A 25510-nucleotide genomic window follows, 5' to 3' on the forward strand; every position below is an offset into this window, starting at 1 on the left:
TCCTACCGCCGGTACCTCCATAGCCTCTCCACTGCCTAGGCTGCACTGGCATCCACCTGTGCAAAGCAACAAGATGAACAGAGCTCGGCAAAAGGCACCATTTTTGCTTCATGAATAATTCAAACAGAAAAATACAGGCTTTGGGGCTTTCATATGTAAAACTGCAGGAATGCAACAATGGCCACGGCTTGCCTCTGCAGTCCTTCTTTCAAATAAGAGGCTTAACAAGGGCCGAGCAACGTTTTATTTCACAGCATGGCGCAACTAACTGGGATTGTTCAGGTATCCTTGATCTCTCTCCCTCAACACCAACACCACCGACCCACAAACAAGTGTGTGGGAATAACAGAGCCTCATCTTGGCACTCGCTTTCAAGGCCAAGCGCAAATCTGGTGTGATTATGCCATTCATCTCTGAGGTTTAAGATACACATATGCAGGAATTAAGTTGAAGAGGCTGATCTTCAAGATGCATCATACAACCACAAATATACACATACAACCGTAAATATATATACCCGTATCAGCACACATGTACAAATATTAGGGAAAATGGGAAAGTGGCAGATGGGAAGAGCATATTGTGTTTCAAAACAGGCTAGCTGTGCATCATTTTTAACCTCTGCTTGCTTAGGATCACTGCCACCCTGCCTTTTTTATATATGTCTGGGTTCAACAAGAGCAAAGGTGAATTTCTAGAGGTTTCTATTTGCTTTAACACATCCTTGTAGAAATAATGAATAAATAAATCTGAAGAGGGAAACAGTAATCTCTACAGCTTAAACATAAGAGCTGGAATGTCTTATATAACAATAAGCTGTAATAAAATGGCTTACGAAGAATAGCATTCCCAATTCTTTCAGATAAATAATGCATTCTTGACTACTTAAAACTTTCTTGTACAGTATGTAAGGTAAGCACAAACATTCACAGTCTTACATTCACTGTACAAATTAGCAATCTGTTGGAAAGAAAGCTGAAAACCTTGTATCAGGTCTGGAGTTTATCTGGTTCTTCCCCGACCACCCTGCTTGTAATGATTGATGTAATCCGTGTGGCCATTTTGCCCTCTTTCCAATGCCCATTTGATTTGTTTTACAGTAAATCATTTATGGTAAATTTAATTCTTTGGAGCTGATAATAAATGTAGCTATATATGGACCCTTTCATTTAAAAGTTTGCTTTGTGATTTAATCATCCTTACCGCTAGCCTGAAAGTAAGATGGGATGGTTGTAATTTGGAATAAGAAATGGATTTAGACAAAAATGAGATTAATTCTTTTATCAGAAATATTGAGCTGCTCTCTATATCAAGTTTAGCTGTAATGACCTCTCTCAACATACTCACCATGTACTCTTCTGGGGAAGATCACTTCTGCGTAACCAACCCCCAGGTGCGTCCAGTTGCTATTTTATCACATACATTCCCTCCACTGACCAGGCTTGCTTCCATCCTGGAGCACAGGCGCTCCTGTCAGTATGCAGGATGCGAGCACAGAAATACTATTATCTCCATGAATTTCCCCATTCTTAGGCTCCCTAACAAGCATTTTATGAATGATCTGACACGACACAGATACTCCAGTGATCAGCAGGGAGCCTGACAGGATTTACCCATCTCCAGTCTTGCATCCTGCCTCTGTGCCATAAAAGTCCCTTTGGTTGTATACAGGTACATTTTTCTCAAAACAGTACCATTCTATTTCCAGGCTGCACGTCCCATGTAATGAGTCTGGTCACTTTTCCCAATGCCTAATGCTGTCTGGAGTTTCAGTTTTTCAATAATAGCCTGTCTGATGTGCTGTAACAATGAATTAGACATTGATTTTAAAGCTTACGCTATGTTCTCTTAAGTGCCAACTTTCTTGGCCGTTTGCTGTGTTCCTGCATCCGTTATGGTCAAAAGCTGGATGTGCCTCATGGGCTCAGGGAAGGTGAAGGCAGCTCCCTGAGCCGTGCCGCAGCCCTGCAACTGCAGGCCCGCGGCGCGCAGGACGTGCAGCCCGCCGTGCAGCCCGCCCGCCCCTCCCTGGGCAGGGCCCCTTGGCCCTGAGGCGCGCACACTCTTGGGACTCGCGTCCCTCTGTCCTGCCAGGGAAGAACGGTGCTTAAGTTAACCTGAGACTCTCCTGCCTCACCTTCCTTGGGGTGCCAGTCACCCCTGAAACGCAGTCTGGCTCCCCAGGTAACACCACTGTGCAAGCTGCAATGTAAGTGCCCACTTAGGCAGTTCAGACAAAGTACTATGTTTCTTTTGTGATATTTGATCACTAAAATGTTTGTATATAAAACAAGTGAAAAACTATTGTTTATAATGAGCAATCACACATTTATCCTTTTTTCATCAGCACATTACTCCCAGTGTTGGCATTTGGCAGTAAATGTTTTTTACTGGCCACAGAAGATTTGGATCAGTTGAGAGGGAAAGTTCAGTTGTAAAAGGAAGAGACTACATATGAAAACTTAGGAGAAATAACAGGTGCATGAAAAAAATTATACAGGATCTGTTTTTATTCGTGTTTCTTTTTCTGTTCCTATTTCCACATTTGACCATTTTGTTTCTAACGTACTTTCTTGTTTTATCTTTGTGGAAAATATGTTTCCTTGAATGATTACAGTAAGAATGATTTAACTGGTAAAAGAATGCATCTATGCAAAGGAAAGCGATATAACAAAACATTACTTAAGTAACATGGAAATGAATAACATACAGAATCCTAACAGATGACTGAACAGGTTATGCTGACATGTATTTGATTTGGGATTTGAAGCTTAGCAAATGAGCTGACAGAATCAAATGGCTTATCTCACTTATAAAAGAGTTAATTTTTCAAGAAAAACATCAGTTGCCAAAGCAATGAGACATTTATACTTGATAACCTGATAGGGATGTTTAAAGGCTCACAAGAAAACTTTCACCATTCAACAGTAACAGGATTTAAAACTTCCTGAATGGCAACAGGAGCTGAAATCTTGTGCTGACCAAAGAAAACACACGCACGGAGCAAGTGGAAGAGATGCAGGGTGGAATTGTCATCGCTAAGTTACTTAGGTGTGTAGCGGCCATTTAAGAATTAGCCACTGAACGTCAGGAAGCGCAGCAGGGCAGCGCCGCAGCACGGAGCTCCCCTGGCCTGCTGCTCCCGGCAGGGCGCTCAGCACGCGTGCCTGCCCGGCCAGCTCCCCGACCCACGCTTCGCCTGCCAGCCCTGCCTGAGAGCAGTCGGGAAACTGCACCGCAAACGATCGGGGCTTGTCAGAGGTAACCAAACGCTCTTTAACCCAAGTACTTCGGGGTCTTGCTGCAGTAGCAAGGCGTTTAGTGCAGGTGGATTAGCCCACTCGATCACAAAAGCGCTACCATGGTCCAGCCTCGCTCAGAGAGCCGCGTGTCACTGAATCCTGCCATAGGACAGCAACTCAAAACCAAGCTATTATGATGTTTAAACTATCATTATCAGATTTGTTTGTACACATATGCTTCTGCAGTTTTTTTACAATACAGCTTCTTCAGTAACATGTTTCTTACTGTAAACTTACAAGCTGTAAATTTTTATAGCTTATACTATTGCAGTTTAGAAAATTCAAGGATGGCTATATTCAAGTTCTCTATCTGCCAAATTCTCAGTGAGATCCTGAGAAAGACATTTAGCTCCTCTGTGTTACTTCTCCATCTCTAATATGGAGATAATAGCACCTATTTACATCAAAGAGGAAAAGACACATAAGTCACGAAAGGGGTCATGTGTATATATGTCTTTATACAAATATATGTATATACAGTTTTAGACTGTGTAATGCCAGAGCTTCAGAACCAAAAAATAAACACAAGTAGTCAGGTATTCCAAGCTGAAGACAGTGCACAATGATAAACTGATGATTTAAATGGTAGGAAAAAAATCATTTTGACTTAAATGATACAAATTCTTTCTTCCTTATGCTTGAAAGGATATTTAAAAATGTATGTGTGAGTGGAAGAAAAGAAATTGCTCTTTCTTTCACATAGATAGTGTTTATATAGAAATTAGTAGTAGCTATGTAAAACAGAGAAAAGACTTCAGATGTTGCTTTTTATCTGCTGTAATTCCTCACAAGTATGCAAATAAGATTATTATTCCCAAAAGTCACTAATGAAGCCTTATGAATTGTCTTTCATAATCTCAGTGGATTTATTAATTTGAATCAATTCTGAGAACTGTTTGAGCTTCCTTAAGGATATTCAGCATATTAAATACAAGAATATATGTTTCTATTGACTGGAGGAGAGCTGGCACTATAATGGAACGAATTATATTCACAGCAAACAATCCAAATGAAAGTGATCGTGAGATCAATGGCTGTGCTGGAGGTTGTAGTTCAAACAGGAACAAGAAGCCAAAGAGAAACATGGAGTGGCAGATGCCTATTAATAATGATCTGGAAATGATGCAGAAGAGGGTCCTTTATTCCTTCAGTCAGCATTAATCCCTTCCAAACTCAGGTGTTAAACAGAAAGGCCACCATTAAATAACCTCCCTCACTGACTACATCAATCTTTTTAGCGCTTCATTTCCAATTCACTTCTACTTAAAGCTTTCTTTCTCTTCTCTTTTCTGGCTCTGGCCCCACCATCTCTCTGGCAAAGAAGGGAAGTCCAAAATTACACCTACCCTTCTTTCTCAACTGTCTCTGTCTTATCTAGTTTTGGCAGGTAAGGTATCTTCTCTGATGATACTTCTTCTCCTCCTAAAATACTCTCTAAAATATTCAAGGAAAATGTGCCTGGTAGAGTGATGGAAAGTAATATCATACACTACACTATGTAAAATGCGATCAGACTCAGAGCTTTGTACTTTGAAGTTATCATCTCATTCTTCATTCTCCTAAGTAGTCTATCTCCTTTTGGTACAGTTTGCCACAATCAATTGCAATTTTAAAGCACTGATTGTATGCCAAATTTTATGTGCAATGGGCACAAGACTTACTAACAAGGCATGGCAGATTTATTATTGGTGATCTCAAGAGCAGAAGCTGACCTTAATTTGTGGCATGTAAATGGCCCTGCATACCTCTTTATATACAAACAGTAAGATAATTGCAGTAATATATATCTTCCAGGATTAACAGTTAAGTGCTGGCCTGCAACACAGGCGGTCTCCCTCCCTGATCCTAATCCCACAAAATATGCTAAACTCTAATAATTATGTTTTTTTAAAAAAACAAAGTATTTGACATTTGTTTCCCTTCAAATTCACACATGAAACTAGGAGCTACAACTCAACAGGGAGGTCTGATCACAACTGAAGTCCTGCTGCTAAGACCTTGCAGAGTATGATGGCATATCATAAATACACCTGCAACCACTACACAGAAAATACAGATTTTGCTCTTTCTTTTACTTTATGACTGGTTCCAGTTGGAGTGCTGTGGTCACAGGTGTGGCTGGGACAGTATCAGGCTCTGCCCAAGGAAGATGCTGAATTTGGCAATGTAATTAGTTTTCCTCTTTAAAGAAAATTCTCTGTATAAAAGGCTAAAAACTTATACATCTGTTGAAGATAGTAAGCTACTTTTCTGTTTTCTATTAATAGTTGAGAGACCAAGATATATTATCTTTATCGAATTGGTGTCAGCTGCTGCAATTTGTAAATGGAAAATTATTACTTCAAACATCCAAGATATACTTCAATCTTAAAGCTATCTTTATTATAATTCAAAGGTTACTCGTGGAACTAGAAGTTGTTTTTGCCAAGTATGATATATGCTTTGACAACACCACACTTCTTCACTTGCTAAAATACCAATGACCACATCTATAAAGCCCTTTTTACCAATTACTCTTCATTCTTTTCCTCTAATTAATTTAGCCTGGCAACCTTTCCTTCTTCAGTCCCAGTGCCCAAGACTTTACAGTAAGTCATATTGATGTAATGACAGTCCTGATCTTTGTTCTAAAAACCATTCCCCCTAAGCCCATACATTTGATCATGAAAAGCAAAAGTTGAGAGGGTAATTCATTTTTTCTCACTTAGGCAGATTTAGCTACCCAGAAAATGTTCTCTCAGGCTGTTCTAAATATGGCTCTTAGTTAAAATAATGTGACTCTTTGTCTAATCGTGTCATTGTCATACACTTTGCCTTTGAATATTTAAGATTTTTCACTTTCCTGATCCTGTCTCCAGATCTTTGGTTTCCTTTATATGACTTGTTATTTGCATATTTTGAGCTGTCAACCAGACTTCTGCTAGATTAATTTCTTAGTAATACTCTTTTCTATAATGCAGCACATAATTTAATTCCATACCACAATAAACAAGCCTACAGATGAAAGATACCTGTTAACCTTTAAAAAGAAACTGGTAACCGTCTTTGTTTCTGTAATTAACATACTTAGGCAAAAGTGTGAGTTTTTTGCTTTTTCTGTCTATTCCACATCACGGCTCTGTTGCAGAAAAAGCTGAGATATGCATCATTTGTGAATCATAGCTGTTCTTTTTGCCCCACTACCCAAACACATTTAGGGGTCTCCTGCAGCAACCAACATATATAAATCTACAATATATTACATTGCAGTTATACTCATAATGTTATACAATAATGTAATTCATTTCTGAAGAAGGTTTTACCTCTGTGGTCAGAGACAAGAAAGAGAGGAAAGGAAGCTGTAAATCTACATAATTGTATGCTTTCCGCTTAAAATTAAAAGTTAAACTGGAAGCAAATCTCATAAAGAAAATCTGAAGCCCATGGTCAATATCACTTAGCAGCCCCTGACCTAGCAGGGCTGCAAAAGAGGTATCAGACATTTGTATATTTATGTATGATGGTGGGTTAAGTAGTCTAGTGTCCAAGTCAGTGTTTCATTTCCATATACAGACTCGCTAACACTCTTGCTTTTGGCAATTACGGTCACAACCTTGCAAATGACAGCACGTAGATACAGTCATCTGTATGCACACTGTCGGTAACAGGATCAAGACCTTAGCTAGTGAAGGATTTTCTTATATGGATTTGCCAGCACATGCCACATGATATATATAGATCAACTGGTTAAAAAAAGAGAGAGAGAGAGCATATCATGGATGGAGAGCAATTCGTAATGACACAGAAATGTTCAGATAAGCAAAGGAAGTATCTGCAAATAAGCAAACATTTTTGATACAGGATGGAGCAGGAAAAATCCCATATTCAAACCCAGATGCTAATACACCTGTTCATGATCACATATTGAAGAGAAAAGCAGCTTAAGTACTAATAACATCCAAATTACATCTTTCTCATCTTTAATGTTTATGATTCCTAGCTTTTTTTAAAGAAAAAAGATGACACTAAAGCTTAACCAAAAGCATTCTGCTTTAAGAAATGCTTTTTGAAGATCACAAGAACTGCGCAGGTTTTGCTTTGAAACCTGTTTGAATTTGAACAATGCTAAAAGGAATGTATTTTATTTTTCATGCTAAAGAGATCATTGAAATTTCTCCAGAAAGTCAAACAAAAACTGCAGAATATGATTTTATCTTGGTTTGTTTATGTGCAGTACAGACCTGAGAGCCATGGAAAAGGGTTGCATATGCTGAAAATGAATGCAGTTGTATCATAGCTGTAGGGTGTTCTGTTGAGAGGAGTACACATGCTGAAGCAGGAAAAGCTTAGAAGCTGAAGAGAAACATTTCCATAACTAAGAATACAATATACTCAGCCAAAAATCAGTAAAATGGTTATGCTTCGATTTAGTCGTTAGATTACTCAGGGCCAGATTCTGTTTCCTCTCGCTGACTTGCTTTAATGGCAAAAAAACACACTGCTCATCATTAATGAGTGGCAAATCCAGGATCTTAAGCTTTGGAGGCAAGTGTTACCTGGTGCCTTGCGGATGCCGAGGACACGCTCAGTGCTCTGCACGAGCTGACAAGGAACAACGCGCTCTCAACTGTTGCCTCCATGGAGGCAGACAGGAGGCAATCAGCGGTCAATAGGTTGCTTGAGCAGCTCATAAATATTAATAGAGTAATTCATAACCTGACTGATAGATTCAAATGTATTCCAAAGCATTCATTTGGCTCCTGGCCAGTTTCAGCGGCCCTTAGCCATGGGATTTTCAGCTCAGCCTCATCAAAGTGCTTGCACAAATATGGCCTTTTAGTGGATTATTAGCCCCTGGAGCAAGAAAGATTTGCACTTCTGCAAAACACAGTTTCTGTAATACAAAGTTTTGGCGCAGCTCCAAGCTACAGTAATTGTGCAGTCTGTCTCTCAGTGTAAGCAACTGTTGTGGCTTCCTCTTCCCCCAATGTCTTTTCCCTATTTCCTAGTGAAATCTGAGGAATTGGCTAGAAGGTCTAGCAGATGTTTTTATTCCCCAAGTTAAAAGAATGACTTTCTTGGATATCTGCTGCCTTTAATTTAGGTTTTCTTAAAGAGTAACACATGCAGAAAAAAGGAAAAGGAGAGTAAAACAGAGAAAGAGTACAGCATTGCTTTAAAAAGAGGTGGTACTTCTAATGAGTTTCAAAATTTTCAGGAAGTAGGATTGTAAATTGCAGGATTGACTGCACTGTAACTTCACGTCTTCTTATTTATTACCGGAGAAGACAGAGAAAAATACTGCATCAAAGAAATCTTTAGTGAAACATCATTATTTGCAAGAGCCTCAAGAGGCATAAAACTAATAAAATTTTGCAAAGTACTCGAAAGTGCTAATTGCTTTTTTAGTGCATCTTACAGACTGGTGGCATTATAGAGCATCTAAGTGTGAAGAACCTAGAAAGGGGCTATACTTTCTGAGTGCGTCTGTGGAGGTTTGTCAAAAGATGTTTATTTCAAGGAATAGCTTGTGTATTATATACTTTAGCTGCAATTTTGAGATGATGCTTATGTTTTCCCTCGCAATGTTACTAAATAAAAGTTATTTGATTATGGCAATTGGAGGATTGAGACAGAGTTCTGTCTGTAATGAATGTGCTGTGCTTTCATAAAAACCTAAGTGTATAGTATTACTCTCTGGTTGCATGATTCCTTCTGGGATTTTCTCTGAGACAGGACACATCATTAGGGTGCTGCACTGCAGCTACAGAGCTCCATTTTTCAATGGTCAATCCTATATCTTACAAGAATGTTGTGGCCAAAATGTTGTGGCACAGCTATTTAAATGGATTAATTTCCATAGGTGCAGAGCAACTGCAGCTCCAGCTGACTTTAATGGAAACCAGAAATGCTCAGTACCTTGGAAAAATCAAGACGCTTAGGTTCCTCTCTATAGATTTAGATGTCCAAACATAAGATTAGAAGTGGGATTTGTTTTTGATATTGAAATACTCAGCTGTGGAAAAAAAGCCAGGGAATAATAAAAGCAAGCCTGGCAAAAGACAGATGCTGCAAAAGAAGGCAATTTCTTACCCACAGTCCACAGGTTATCCAGCAGTGATTTATCAGTTGTATAATCTTAATTTGCTAGTAAATGTTTCTAGACTTCCTTTTCCTTGATATAAAATTGACTTTAAAAGAAATACATAAAAAGCAATGAAAAATCAATGAAAAGCTATTAAAAAAAGCTTCCCACTGTTTCACATCTGCATCCTGCACTCTTCTTAAAACAAGATCTTTCATATACATAAAATTCTTCATTTTTTAGGCAGAAAAACTGCCACATTTAGGCTACTTACCAAGCTCGCAGTCAGTTTCCTGACTTGCCGATGTAGAACTTAACAGGAAGACATCTCCCCTACTAAGCTCTGATCAACATAGTTCAGCATGGGCCTTCATCTAACTGGTCTGGAGAAAGCAGAATTATTAGAAATAATCATACCTCTGAGTATAGCCAAGTCTTGAGAGGTTTGGTCACACTAGCTTTGAAATGACCTTTTTACAGATACACTAATATCCTTGATAGTGAAATCCAGAGTTTTAGGTAGAGGAGACATCATTTGACATCAAAGTTAGAATTTCACCAGCTGAAAGAAACTACTTTTGACACTTCCAAGACTGGAAGAGCTAGCAAGATAAGACCCAGCTGGCCTCTGGGTTAATGCAGCAGCAAACAGATACTCCAAGCAGAAGTCGGCCAATCTGTGAAGCTGGTAGCACAGCCAGAAAGGCAGGAGTGATGCTAGCTTCTGTCTGCTCTGCTCAAATTGAATTTTAGTGATATCTTTGGGGAGGTTCATGAACGGACAGCCCAGGTTTGAGCCCAAGGGGAATTTGCAAAGGAAAAAAAAAAGTATTTTGAGTAAAAAAAAAATTAGGCCAGAAAAGGAACAAAATACAGATACTGAATAAAATTGAAGTTAATTAAAGGGGGGAATTAGACATGTGGATTAATGAAATTAAGGGGAGAAAAAATACATTTAGCGAATTAAATTATAATTTGGATTTAAACCAGTGTTTAAAGGAGCTTTTTCTTGATTGCAAGCTGAGATAGCGATCACTACACTGTTGCATGTGGATAAAATCTTCAACCGCAAGTTAGCAGACTGGAAGCACTTTCACTTTTTAATTTTCATAGAGGGCTTCTTCCTTTATAATTCCAGAACTGGGACATTAGAGGAATGTACTTGTACCAAAACAGCAGCCTGGGCTCAAGATAGGATTTATTCTTAGAGCTGTGCCTCTATCAGCAGTGTATTTATCAGCAGTGAATTTAATTAAAATACACAAACACTGCTAGAAGTTTCTGCTTCAGTGGGGTTAGAGCTGTAATGTATTGCTCAAGCTCAGAAAGAACATCACTGCTGTAAATTGTTAGTTTTACTGGCAAGTCCTGTGTCAACAATATGTCTTATCTTGCAGTTTTCATTTCCATGGCTCACACACCATGTGAATATGATACTCAGTCTCACAAAATAGCACCAAGACACTTTGGTACTTCAAAGCTCAAGCTAAGAAAAGGGGAAACAATCAGAGTTGCTACCAGACTCACATGGGGTCTGCTGAACAGTGCAAAAAGCTCTGAGCTGCTATTTATCTGCTCTTTTAAATCCTACATCAGACTGTATTTGCCCAAAGAAAGCAAGCTTGATCAGGAAAGGAGATTGAGCCCCTAATGGATCCACCCCGCAACAGATTTTCCAGCAAGTGATACACATTTAACAGGCTGCAAGGACAATGTGTATGTTTAACCATAAGCAGAGTATCTTTCTTTAAAAACAAATCAGGAATACAGGTGCCTGATCTCTTTGTCATACTCGGGCTCTATCAGACAGCAATCTAGCAAAGTGCTGTCATTTACCATTAGTAAGGAGATGGATTAAGTATCTATTGCTAGGATAAAATCCAATCCAAGTTTCAAATCAGCATCAGCATGCTTGAGCTGCCCTTCAATTACCCAAAGTTTAATCTGTTTCATCTCCTTGCTTACATAATGAAATGTATCTTAAGTCCTTTTTTGGTATAATTTGCTTTGTTACCAACTCTAGGTTAGTAACAGGCCAAAAATGATGGGAGCAATGACTACTGAGGGCACCATGGTCCCCACACGGTGACTTCCTCTTGCAGTTTCTGAGGGAAGGCTCTGCCCGCTTCAAACTCCTGCAGCATCACAAGACACGGGATCAACTGTGGCACCTGCCTGGAAACAGGGAGGGCAGCTGCCATTATCACATTTTTGTTTTAGTAACAACCGGCAAACTGTTAAAATAATTTCATTTGTCTCCATTATAAGATCGAGCTAGATAGCACCCTTATGGTTTCAAAAGCCATGATTCTGGGAACACCAACAGGAAAGGAAACAGAACTGTCTGCTATATTAACTGTGTATATATATATATCTTCTCAACAGCCTGGCTGTATGTGTAAACACTTAAAATACAATATTACTGTTTGTGTTTTCAGCTGAGATATCTGGTTGAATATACAGCCCTGCACTAGAGCAAAAAATGCAGGTATTTCAAATATTGTCATGATAAATAACTTTCCTAAGAACACATAATAAAAGAGTAAAAACACTTTTGATCTGATTTATGACATACCATTGTGATTTTGCAAAGTAGTGTGCATGTATGAGGTTAGTGTGACTTTTTACTCTTGCTGCCCTTCTGCTTTCTCCCCTAGGAAGTTGGTATGAGGAAGGCTTCAGTAGCTCAGGAGCACACTCAGTAGTGCCAGGGAGTATTTTAAGTATGCCAGTGAGATTGCTAGCAACACACGAATGCCACCTTTCAAAAGTATGAAGGGTTTGGGACGTCTGCCGTTCTCTGTTGCCTGAGGAAGGAGAAGGAATAAAGAAAGCAGGAAAGGGGCTTCACAGAAGAGGCATCATAGAATTACTGATGTGCTGCTACTCCCTCATGGCTACGAATGCTGTCCTTTGCTTTATCACAAAGGGAAAAGGCACTGTGAAGTATGGAAGGTATAAGACGAGGCAATATTTTGTATTTCCTCCTGGGATGCAGAATTTCAACACCAGAAACCAGAATACCTTACCGCAATTGATTATATATTACCCTAAGATGCAGAACTGCATTTAGAGATGGTCCAGAGTGATGTACCAACAAAGTCATCTTATTTTATAAAACAGATGCACCCCATGGGAAAATCTCGGTGTAACTCAAATATTCCGATTTGCCACTGGGAAATTCAAGATGACAGCACATGGACTTCCCCTGCAGAAGATTTTTGTCAAATTCATTTTATTCCTTCAGGAGAACTGACAAGAGGCTTCACACAGTACAGGCGAATAGGCACTCTACAGTGCTGAAGCAAGCAGGAGCTGCGCTGTATCCAACTTTACTGGTAAAAATTAAGGTGCAGCAATATATTTTTCTGATTTATAGTAACAAAGTCTTAACCAATCACTTATCTGCAACTGAGCCACATGATACATATCATATAACCACGAAAGGAACATTAAAGTAAATTTGTGGTCACTTTTTGAAAAGGATGCGGGCAGCTATTTGTTTAGTAACAAGAATTTTCTATGTCCATTTTACTCTGTTCCTTGAAAAGTAATCTCCAAAATATTCAATAAATGCCCTAACAAGGTAGATATTTATCATTAAAGCCACTAATGCTGTAACTGCAACAGAAGTGTGTTACAACTATCCAATAGTACTTAAATTCTTTTTAGACAAGAAATCGGATGTATGAGAGCAGTCAAGAGGATAGAGTGCAAGTTTCTGCATGTATCAGCATGGAGCTGGCCTAAAATTTCATGTAAGCAGGCACTAAGGTAATAATCATTTAATATCTTTACCTCCTGCCTTCTCCCCAAACTCTGTTTTATTGATTTTTCATGAGTCTATTTAAGAAGCAGGAATTACTCAGACCTCTGCTAGATGCATCACAGAATTATAACACTGTTCAGTTAGACAGACTTCTGATGCTGGAGTGTTATCAGGTAAGTATCTAAACCATGCGTTCTTAATTCCCATCAACTTCAGTGCTTTCCCAAATTAGATCATAAGCCCACCAATCTACACCATGTATTTATCTTCAAATGATGGCAAAGGATAGGAAAATACATATATCATACACATACCAATGCTTGAATTCATTTGTTTTAATTCAAATTCTTAAATCATCTACTTCTATTAGGTGCCTACATTTCCCATGTAGTCAATAGGGAGAAACAGATGTTTCGAACAGGCAGTTCAGGTCTCGTAGCCCTTCATTCTGCAGAGGGAACGGAGCCAGCTAGCTTAGACCATCAATTATGTACTCAGGTAGGCAGACACCCAGCCAGAGAAATGAAGCCTGCATTCACAATGTTCTGATAAACTAAAAATACTGACAGGTTTCTAGAGTGATTTTCACCGCTATCTAAGCCAGGTACCTAATGTGTTTCACCCAATGTCACCATGGAGTCCGAAGTTCAACCACCATCTTAACTGTGTCACTCATTTGCCTCCGTAAATGACATGACTTCTCACCTCAGGTATGCAAAAATGCCACGGCAAGCTAGACCACAGCCTAAAGACGCACAGAAAGTAACACATTTACTTTGCAAAATTATGCTTTTGTTTTGTATGCTGCTTATTCTTTTCCACTACCAAAGTATGCTATTAAAATCTTAATATAATCCAGAACACTCCTGAAAATAAAATACAATGCAGTAGTAGATCAGTTACAGTTAAAATAAAACCATACATACTGTAAACTATTTTTAGTTCTATTGGCAAGGTGAATCTCCATGAATGTAAGTTATACTGTCAGCCAAGGAGATATAAAGTATTTTCACTAGTTTCTAGAACAAACAGCATCTTTAGTGTTCGGCATGAATGTGACAGGATTTCATTTGGGAATGCTGAATATTCTAGAAATAACACTACCATTGCTTTTATATCTCTAAAAACAACAGTAAAAAGATCTCAGTAAAGACTTTGCCTTAATCTTATCACCAGTAAAGAACAGAATATAAATATTGCTTGCTGTATGAAAAATATTAAACATGACAGACTGTAGCAGACAACACCTAAGTTGGTAGAACTTCAGAAAGTAATTTTTCTCAATGACTTTTTTTTTCTGAAATGACAAAATGTTTGTTATTTGACAAAATAAAAGAAGGAAAGTAATAGTGTTTTCGTATTTAACATAACATCACTGAAAAACAGAAAGGACAGCTGCACAAATGTTTGACAAAATCAAAAGAAAAATGGAATCTGTTTTAAGTGCTCAGATATAAACTACATCCCATCAGTTTTACATATTTATTCTACTGTACGTGATCAGAGTACTGCCTCACCGGTACTACCACTACCACTTGAAACGATGCCAATCATTTAACACTATCAAAGGCAAAGATGCAAAAATGAAGACACCTGCCAGTCTAGTCATGCATATGCACCCTTGCAACTTCTGCATTACTTGCGGTCCAGAAGTGCTGTTCTTTCTAGAGCAGTACTTACGTACTCCTGACGGACGAGGAGAGTCACTGACAGTGGCCGTGCTGCATCCTTCGGACGGGGCTCTCGCCCCGCTAGGTGAGGCCGGGCCCTGCGCCCAACAGCACAGACTCCGCAGGTGCCTCGGGGCCCGGCAGCCCCGGGGGGAGCAAGCCGCTGGAACTCCCCCCTCTAAAGGCTGGTCGAGGACTGTCACTACTGCTGACAGCCAGAGCGAGTGTCGGAGGCACCAGAGTTTGCGACCACTAATTCCCAGGGAAAACTCCATAAAACTCAAAATACGATCTATACCCTCAAACTCCATAAAAGCAGCAGGGCCCATGACCCTATTTAGAGCTGCTTAAGTAACACCACGTTATGTACATGCTGAACACGGATTTGAGAAGGTCTAGCTGTCCTAGGATGGCTTCTGGACTGCATTTCAAAACATATTTATAGACCAGTTTCTGAACACCTAAGCTCAACTGTTTGCTCTAGCTGAAACACTGTAGAAGGGTTCTGTCCCTTTGGTTATAGCATGGGCAGATCCAATGAGAACAGCGGGTAAAATAGCATTATTTTTTCAGCTAAATAAATTAACAGGCATCATGATAGTACCACATCTTCACCCATTTAATTCCAAAACAATCCATTATTAAAATGAGTATTTGTGTAGTAACACTGTTAAAAGTTGGAGTTTGTTAGCAGTAACGAAGAATAGAAACTATGTCTCATTTTTGGGGCATTGCTGGAGCATGTATGATATCATACATTGACAGACTGTTGTTAAAAGTTCCAATAATAAACTGCATTTATTATTTATTGCTTATTATTATAACCAAAACACTATTCACTCATCACAGCTGACTGCTGGGAAACCACTGTCCTACTGACACCAGTAGGACTGAGATTTGAGCTTCATGACTTCACCAGAGTAACTGGGTGAAGTCAGTAACTACTTTCACCCTCCTTTCTTATTCTTGGGATTCTTTTAACTTAGAGATTTATTATGAAGTGATTGTAAAAAGTACTTTAAAACATTCAGTAAGATTTCAATGGATCAACAAAAAAGATAAGTTATATTAACCTCAAAATGTAAAAAAAAGAAAGAAAGAAAAAGGCAGAAATCACTATTTGGCAATAGGATCACTACTGTATTTTCAGTTATACAGACAGAATACTCCTTTCCATTTTTTAAATACTGATCGTATGTAAAACTTCCCACAGCAATGATTTTACTCTCTCACATCATCCAGCAATAGTTTGTGGTAAAGGAACTCCCAACCAGCAGCATAAAAATCACGCTCTATTACAAAAATGCAGATTTAGGATCATGACTGGCAGTTTCACAGACCTACAGAAGCCTACCAAAACGTTATGTGATTCACTAAGGGATGATTTAGCAATTCTTGACTTTTAACAGTGTCAGCTTCCATAGAAGGTATGTACTGAATTAGAACATCACATTACAGTTTACTACACCAAGGTTTTTACAGAAAGTACCATGAGATGATTCAGATCATGAAAAATCTGAATCAAGATTCCGATATTTTCAGAAACATAAGTTAGAAACCAGAACAACTAATAAGGCTTGAGTGAAAATTGCCATATTTTCACATTTAGGTGGCCAAAGACATCTAAAATTGTTTAAAACAGTCTTTGCCATAGATAACTCATTCACAGAAAATAATTTCTGAAAGAGGCCCCTAACTGCATGCACCTGATTTTGCACAGAAACTGACACATTAGGTTTATACTAATTAATGCACAGATTACAATGATAAGGAAAACAGCAGTTCATCTGACTCTAGGTGAGGTGTCACTTGAAATCTGTTAGGTGTAACAGCAATGTATCTCGTGTGTGTAGGGGTGTGTGTGCAAGCGTACGTGTATACATGTTTTTTCACTGACAAACGTAAAGCTGGAAACAAGTTAAAAAATAAATTCAAGCTTAAACTGAGGGACAGAAAAGAAATACTGTTCAGCATCATTACTGGAAATGTTTTCTCTTTATGAGGCTTGGGAGGAGGATTCAAACTTTCAGGTCTCCTCTTTGCCCCACAGCTTTTGGTAAGTTTCTTCTGCCTCTGGACCACTTCAGCCCTTGCAGCTCATCTACCTTGGCCTTCCCGACTGAATACAGATGTTTTGAAGCTTACTTAGTAGACATCTGCATAGCACTTTAAAATCATGAAAAAAAATAAAGAAATGGGTATGTCAAAGAAGTCTTTTTTGCAGGGCTGTATTATTTCTGGAAAAAAGGCAAGAAGAAGATAAAGAGATCATTGCAAGTGTTGTGCCTCCTATGTTAAAGTGGATTATAGTTTATTCTGCTTTTTCCTTCTGTCAAGGTGATGATAACCTTTTAACAAACACGACACCACAACTAAAAGCCTTTAGTAGAAACTTCAGCAGACATAATGATCGTATCAGCACACTGGTACAAGAAGAGCTTAAATCCTTTTTTCCACGTCTTTATCTAATGCACAAAGAAAGAAGACATACTTTTCTGTCATTTTTTCCTCCAGTCCATCCAAAGGGTTGAGAACAACAGCATCTAAAATAGTACTCAGTTTGTAGATTATGATACTACATAACTGGAGCAAAGCATGGAGCAGAAACACTACTCCATACAATACAGTGGGTCTATTTTGTACAAACACACACAACTCTGCTCAAGATCAGCCTGGCTAAAGGTAGATACTTGCTCCTGAGATGGCATTTTGGACAAAGGAGCTGTGGAAAGGCAGAAGACAGAGGTGACGGTAAGAGAAGTACAGCTTTGTAGAGTTTCCTACAGCCGGTCGCCTCAGCAGGGAGGTCTTCACGAACAGAGAAGCAGCCACTGTACTTATCTGTGAAACTGGGCAGATTTGGAGAGAAAGGATGAAGGAACGCATGCTGGATCTTTCATTTATCTGTTAGGAGGCATCCAAGTGGTCTTTTGCTAACAACTTCAATATATATATTTCTTACAGCAATTAACCTTCTCATACAGATTAATCTCTTAAAAAATCAAAGATGAAATAATCTTTGAAATTCAAGTATTCAGTAGTTTAATAATCTGAAATTGTCCTTTAGATTTTCCATACTTAGAGTATTCTCCTAATTTATTAATCCCACAGACTGCAGAGCATGTTTCAAATCTTCATCTCCCATCACAATGACATATTCAAACTAGCTTGAAGAACTCATTATAAAAGCCACTTCGCAAAGAATTATTAACTTAAAGGATCAGGCAAAGTCTTTATATACTAAAAGCATATTTAAAAGCTAAGCATGGATAGCTTTTCCTACTCACCCTTACAATTCCTAGGATCATGGCTTAAATAGAAACAAGTCTGGATAAAACACTGACTTTAGGATAATTAGCTTGCCACAGATTTGAGGCCAAAGATAACAAACTGTTAGTACCCATGGACTAACTCTTCTTTTCTGCCAAAATACACTGATTACAAGACACAGGGCAATTGTCCGAGAGCTAATGATGACTGCTTATTTCCAGTATGTTCAAGCTTTGACTAATTACTCTGCTCCAGGGCTGTTCCTGGTCCTGGCAGAGGAATATAAATCCTCAAAGACAGTGTATTTAAGAACTAACATAACGACCTCTGCTTTGACATCCCTCCCAACTCTGTTCCTCAACCTGACTCTTCTGCTAGTTAAAAGGAGGTCACCTGGGACAGGAGTCCAGCCAGTTACGAAACCCCTAAGGCCAGGAAAAAATCTCAAGCAGCAAGTTGTATCTTCACGTCACTACCCAGGTAGCACAATGAGGAAGAAGATAAGTCTAAAAAAATGCTGGAGCTATGTATGCGCTTACTTCACTGACATACTTTCACCAGGCTATAGAGATTTTTCTACCGCTACTTTTTAGTTATTTATTTGCATACTGGGTGCCTGAGTTTGAGAGTACATGAATTATAAATCTGCCTACACATACACACTGTTTTTCTGCAAAGAGTCTTTTATGTTTCTTATTGCAGCCTTTTTGGATGCTGACATTTGATTTAAGCAGGCAACAGTTTCAACACACACAGCACTGAACCTGTGAGTAAGACCAAATCACGAAAGCTAAACGGACAATTCTTTAAACATAACACAAGTGTTCCTGATGAATACTGAATGTTTGAGCTCACTGGAAAATGGACTAAACTCTATTTTATTATGTAAGCAATTCTCCTGTCCTCTCTCCTCTGTTTTACTACAGAATACTCTGAGTATGCCTTCGGTGTTAGAAAGGGTAGATAAACCTTTTAACTTCACTGATTTTCAGAAAAATACCATCTTTTGACTAAGGAAAATCTTCTTCTCACCGTTGTTGCACTTTTGTTGCTTCTGGCATGAGTTCTCTAATTAGTGTGAGTTGTGACTGGCACCCCTAAGCGCAATGTTAACCCACTCGCACAGCAGCACCAGCGTCGATGCCGCGCTCGCTCTCCCCCCACTTCCTCTCGGTCACTTTTTTATTATGATAGCACGACATACACTGCCATGCTTGGCTGCTTTTGTGAAGATACTTTTGTACTACACACTTCAGTCAGGCCATGTATATTTGGCCCCATTTAAATACACTTAAGGGCACTGAGCTTGGCAATACTTCTGTTTTGTGAACCTTTTTGCTCCTGATTAGACAGACGGCTGTTGACTATTTGAATGTTTTTAAATAGACAGATCAAGCAGCTACAAACTATGCTACAACCGTGAGTCAGAAAAATTAAAACTGTTTGTGGCTCCTACGGAAGGCTCATTACAGACTCTGATATTGCAGTAAGCACCTAACAATCGGATTAATCAAGTACTTTCAATAAAAGACGTAAAGGGAAGTGTCTCCAGGAGGGGGCTGCGGCGCTGTCCCACCTTCCTGTGCATGGGGCCCCGTGGTCTCCTGCACGCACCCTGCCGTGGCACACGGTCATGAGGCCACCCAAAAACATCGTACGCTTTCCATCGTCAAAGCTCTGGGAAATCACACCACAACAGCCCCCAGCCACCGCCCAGAAGAGAGCACAGCTCACCTGACGCGAGGGACATGCTCCGTCACCAGAAGGGACCCGGGACGGTGGCTGCCCCGGGACACGCTGCCTGGAGCTTGGCTCTTGTACCATCAAGTAAATGTCTGGACAACAGGACATCGTTGTACTTCCCAGGGTTTGGAAAAACTACGGAGCGTGCTGCCAGGTGCCAAATCCGCTCTGAACTGCACCTAAGCTTTATCTGCCTAACGCAGACAAAATGCAGCGCAATCTTAACAAGGAAACGCTGCTGTGCTCCATCAGAGCAGCACTGAGGACCACCCTGCGTGAGCGTCCGGACGAGACAGGCCGCTGGGCACAAGAACGCTTCTGCACTCTCCCTGCGAGCTGCTGAATCTTGTGGAAGTGACCTGCACCGCTCCGCAGGCAAAGTTGTTTGAGTAGGGCGTTCTTTTGGTTTTACACTGTTTTTCATGAAGTACATTGAATTACATCTGTGGAGAACTCCTACCATTAATTTAATTCTACAGAAAGCAGAAAGTTTATAAAATGATACAGTACTACTTAGCTAGAATTTGTCCTTGACATGTGAACACAATTCTTTTATCATTTTGCAACAGTGGATATTTGCAAATAAAGTTAATTTAAAATTACAATGAATACTGGCATTTTGTCACTTCCTGTGGTATTAAATCTAAAAGAAATTTCTTTAATACCACATAAATATGCATTCAAACGAACAGAAAAATTTATGCAAATACAGATTCCTTCTGTAATATCAACATAATGAAACAATTCCAGTTTTTCCTCCCTAAAGCTCCTTGCTTTAAGTACAGCCTTCGTTCTTTTTCACTTCTTGGATTATGCTGACAAATGAGACACACTCAGCTGCTCCCTGGCAGTTTGGGAGCAAGCTGACACGCACTACCTTGCAGATCATGCAGACAATTTGCAAAAGCACGGTATATGCTGCAGGACCAGTTTTGTGACAACAAAGAAAATGGAGACCTTAGGTGGCTGCTTCAAAGAAATGTCTGTCCCATTCTGGTTCTTTCATTTCAGACTGATAGGCACTTATTAATTCAGCTAGTGAATTATGTAATTTAGTAAGTGAATTATAGTTTGAGTTACGCCATTCATATTCAGTATGATGCCAGGACAGCTACAGGCTGGTAGATCCATGAATTCCATTTGCAGAAGACAAGCAAGCTTATTCTTGTAAAATGATGATGTGTTCATGATTATCTGTAACATGTCAGGATATATTGTACATTTATGGAGATGGGCTTGGATGAATGACATCTTTTGATTATTTTCCCTCACTAGCAGAAGAATCAATTTCAAATATTTCAATTTACAAACCTTAATGATTCTGGATTGCAAATTAGCTTGTCATGAATTTATATCTGTATTCCCTGAAGTGCCATCTAAAGTCCTCCTACGTTCTAGTGTCTCTGGGGAAATTTAGAACTACTTTACCCTGAAGAGTAAGTAAGTTAGCAGTATAAGAATATGAATGTACAGAGGCAACTGTTACGCAATACTGACAAAGAAGCCACACCTTTAAGGCAAGCCTGCTCTGTTTTCTACTGTAATAGGAAAACAAACTGTAGAATTAGGGATTTCTGTCAACAGACTTGTGATGGTTCAACACATAGGCTTAACCCAATGCAAGACATTGTATTTCCCTGTACTCTTGGAAGACTACTAAGAGACAAGCAACATCACCCAACACTGAAAACATTAATTTTAAATATTGGAGCTTCTTGAGATACCACTAAATAAAACATTTAAATAAAGAGAAAAACGTGAATCACCTAGCACCAAACAGCTGATAAGACTTCACACCATACTGCCAAGTATATCTCTGAGACTGACATTGTTTGCCTACTATCTCTGAGCCTTCAAGTAGAAGAGTATGAATTTTCTCAACTGAATTGGCCAACAGAAATGCTAAAAAAACCTATACAAAATCAGGCAGCAATCTGAAAGGTGAACAACAATAGCATGACACAAGTCAATGTCTAATAACAAGGAGTCTTCAAGGAATTTCTAGCTGTGGAGAGAGAAAAGCTCAGCATTTTAAAATCTGACTTCTACCCACATCAACATAATATAATGCTGTTCAGCGGAATACCAGGAGCTTGGTAAGCCTCAGTGTTTCCTATTTTCTCCAGAAATGATTGAAAACCACTAAGGTTTCAAATTCTGTAAAATTCCATAAGCAGTTTAGGCATGAGTATCTAGGAGCCATTACAAAGGAACTGCACAGAACTGGTGCAACTTTATAGTCATATGTATGTTCTAGAAAAAAAAATGTAACAGTTGGTACAAGATAACAGCATTTTCTGAAGGAAGGGTGAGCGTTGCCTACCTGCCTCTCTGGAAATTTGCATGAAGGACTCGACTCCTTTTTCTCCATAATTCCCTTCAGATGCCAAAGTGGATACATAATTCCATCCCAAAGCTTTTACAATGTCCACCATTGCTTGCGCTTGGAAGGAATCTGGAGGAACCACACGTGAGAAGAAATCATAGCGCCTGTCATCACTCAACTCTGGTGCAGTTGAGGCATAACTGATTTGTGGGATCTGTAGAAAAAAATAATTTCTGATAAATATACATTGTCATATACACATTGAACTTCTTGCAGCAGTTAGCTAAAACAGTTAGCTTTAGCTGACTCTTAGTTTCTCTTTCTTGTACCTATCTGTGGTTCTATCGTGTTCCTTTACAAGTCAAAAAAACATTTTTTTTCTGTGATTTCAAGTGGAAATTTACACAAAAAGCTATTAGTCAATTTAAAACAACTTTACATGTTGTATACTCATAGCATCTCCCCTCCAGGCAATCTTAATCTAATATGGCATATATGAACCATTTTTTTTTCTTGCTATGTCCTTTTCATTGGTATTCTGGTTTTACTAACATCAGATCATCTGAAATCCTGAATTCAACAGGGTTTGAATCTACACTGTCCTCACTGGTGCCACAAAGAGCTTTTACCAGTTTCCGGAAGACGTTCTTAAACATTAAATTGTAACTCCAGATTTAAACGAAATAAAACATGAATTTTATTTATTCTTTTTGATGAAGATTGCTCAGCATGGAAGTCTCTTTTCTTAGAAAAAATATAACTGGGTCACTTGGAGCTCTTCCTAAACCCCTATCAGTCCATGACAAACTACCTATTGCTTTTTTTTCTCACTGCAGACTGTGATGGAGATTGCTGGTTAATAGAAAGGCCAAAATATTGTTTAGGGTTCTTTTCTCCTGGATAACAAAGGCCCCCAAGCAGTTATCAGCTGACAGTTCTTTAATCCCAAAATACATCACGTAATTTTTTGGGACTGTTCCGTAATTTAAGGAGCCTTCCATAATTCTGACTTGAGATGCCAAGGAGGATGAAAAAGGATTTGTAGTATCTGCAAGCATCATCATTTATTTTAAATGATCTAGATTGCAGAAAGGTCAGTACGTCATGCCTCAATACAGGCATCTTCAATATTCTCATATTCTGTCTCTGCATAGCGTTCCGACAAGTATTTATTAGGTCTTCTTGCCTTCTCAGAAGAATCAACATTATATTCCCCCAGGCTCAACACTGCAAAGGGCTCAGTGCCTTCAATCCCACAGAGGTCAGTAGCACGTGAAAGCAAACACAGTATTTCCAGAGAATGCACACTGTCTACATTAACAAGACCTACAGCAGAATGAAAGTGATCTGTAAAACAAAAAAATAATGCTGAAGACCCAGCAAGTAAGTGAACTTACGTAAAGCATATAAAATTAGTAAACACCCCTAAAATTGCTGAGAAACGTTCCTAGCTTTGAAAGTAATATCTACTGTTCTACTATGAACCACAACAAAATACATGACTTAAATAAGATCTGTTTAGCTTCATTCAACATGGCCTAGAGCCAAACACGGTTAATGGACCATGATCAAAATCTTCCCCACTCTGGCAGGATCCCTGTGCACAGTGACTTTGCTGAATCAGGTCCCTGGCACAGCATCACTCTTAGCTGCTATGAATTATTAAACCTAAATAAATGCTTAATTTTTAGCTGGTGTTAAGGCTGTCATTATGTATGCTGGAGACCTGAATGTAGCACTACTTGGAACAGTCTTTCTTTCGGATGTGTTGTGTCACTCATTTGGCAGATTCAACCCATGTTTTAAAAGGCTAACGTCAAAAAGACATGGCTGATCATGCAGAAAGCTGGGATGCTGTGGGCTTTTAATGTAAGACAGCATTCACCTACAGAGCCTTGCCAGATTTATTTCAGATCTGTGGCTTAGGGACAGCATGTTGCCAGCAAGACCTTCCAATGTTAAGAGTCACAGAATATTTAAATAGTTAAAAATCAGGTTGACAGGAAGAACACAGCATGATGTTGACCACTATTACATGGTGGCCTTCAAAAATAATTCCTATTTTGTCCGTGTCTACAATCACTGTTTAATAAATAATTGGTGACATTTTAGGATAGCTCTCTTCTCATTTGTAAAACGCAGTTAAAAGAGCTTGCTCAGTTGCTTATCTGCTTAATTTGTCCATCCAAATTAAATTCAAAGCATTCTATTAAGTAGAACAGTTAACCAGGCTGACGTTATGGGTGCTGTTTACTCATTATTAATTAGCCAAGCATCCAGTATACAACATACAGCCTCACATACTGAACCACACTGAGATAGCAATACGTTGGGTTTTTTAAATCATAAATAGGAGATGTAAAAAGCATATTATCTACAGACAAATGTTTGCATTCCACAGTGCTAACAACTGCTTTTTAGGTAAAAATCGAAAGGACCATATACTGCGCCTTTGAAAAAAGCAAACTGTCTATGGAATTTGCTCCAGTACTTACATTACTTAGGAGACTTTTTGGTTTTTAAGCCTTTTTTCTTTGTCTGTAAAACACTTCCAGCTCTTGCAATCACTTGCAGTATGAAAACATCTATGGGTTTTTTACTAGTGATATGTATGAAGAGGAAAGTATTATTTTAAAATATTAATTGGATATCAGGAGAAAAATAATTAAATAGATACAATGTTTCCTGTAGCCATTACAGTTTAACTTTGTCAACATATCACAGCATCTTACAGATACCTATGAAAGATTTGTCCCTTCCTGTAATGCCCCCGCCACACCCAGGCAGTATCCCAGATGTACAAGCTGAACATCTGTTTGCATCAGCTGAAACAATACAGCATTTCTTCCACTCGTTTTTTAACACACAGACATGCTCATTTTCCCTTGGGTCCTGCAAGGGCCCCGCCCGAGACATCACATCCCACTGCCATGGGCATGGCCAAGGCGTCAACAAACCCAGCAAGCGTTACAGCGACTGCGCTGCAGGGTCAACCTGGCAGCGAGAAGCGAGAGGCTGAAGGGTGCCTCGGCTCAAAAGGGCAGGGAGCGCAAGCGCAAGTCTATTTGCTATGAATCGGATGGGCAGACGGATCCTCGCTCTGGACGCTCCAAAGCAGGGATGAAATGCCTCGGTCTTGGAAAATAAACAGACTCCTTTTAAATTTTCTTTTTTTTCTTTTTGCTACATAATGTATTTTGAAACATGATTTAAAGTCCCTCTCAGTTTTAGCCCCACAATTTCATGAGTAAATATCACACTAAGGAGAATTTTCAAACTTCCAAAAGAAAAAAGTTAAATCAGAGCTAATTTTGAACAAACTTGTTATGCAGAAAGTTTCATCATAGCCCTGAGTATGTATTTTTT

General features: G+C 39.1%; 1 protein-coding gene across 10 annotated transcripts in view; it reads right to left on the reverse strand.

Moving 5' to 3' along the window:
• GRM7 (glutamate metabotropic receptor 7) overlaps positions 1 to 25510 on the reverse strand; it is a 342940-nt gene that overhangs the window by 211046 nt on the left and 106384 nt on the right. For all 10 annotated transcript variants that reach the window (XM_062585576.1, XM_062585583.1, XM_062585584.1 and 7 more), the window contains exon 2: positions 22142 to 22358. In XM_062585576.1, the coding sequence (XP_062441560.1) occupies positions 22142 to 22358 (217 nt within the window). The remainder of the gene's footprint in view (positions 1 to 22141; positions 22359 to 25510) is intronic.

This window comes from Rhea pennata, chromosome 12 (assembly GCF_028389875.1).
Source record: "Rhea pennata isolate bPtePen1 chromosome 12, bPtePen1.pri, whole genome shotgun sequence".
NCBI lineage: Eukaryota > Metazoa > Chordata > Aves > Rheiformes > Rheidae > Rhea > Rhea pennata.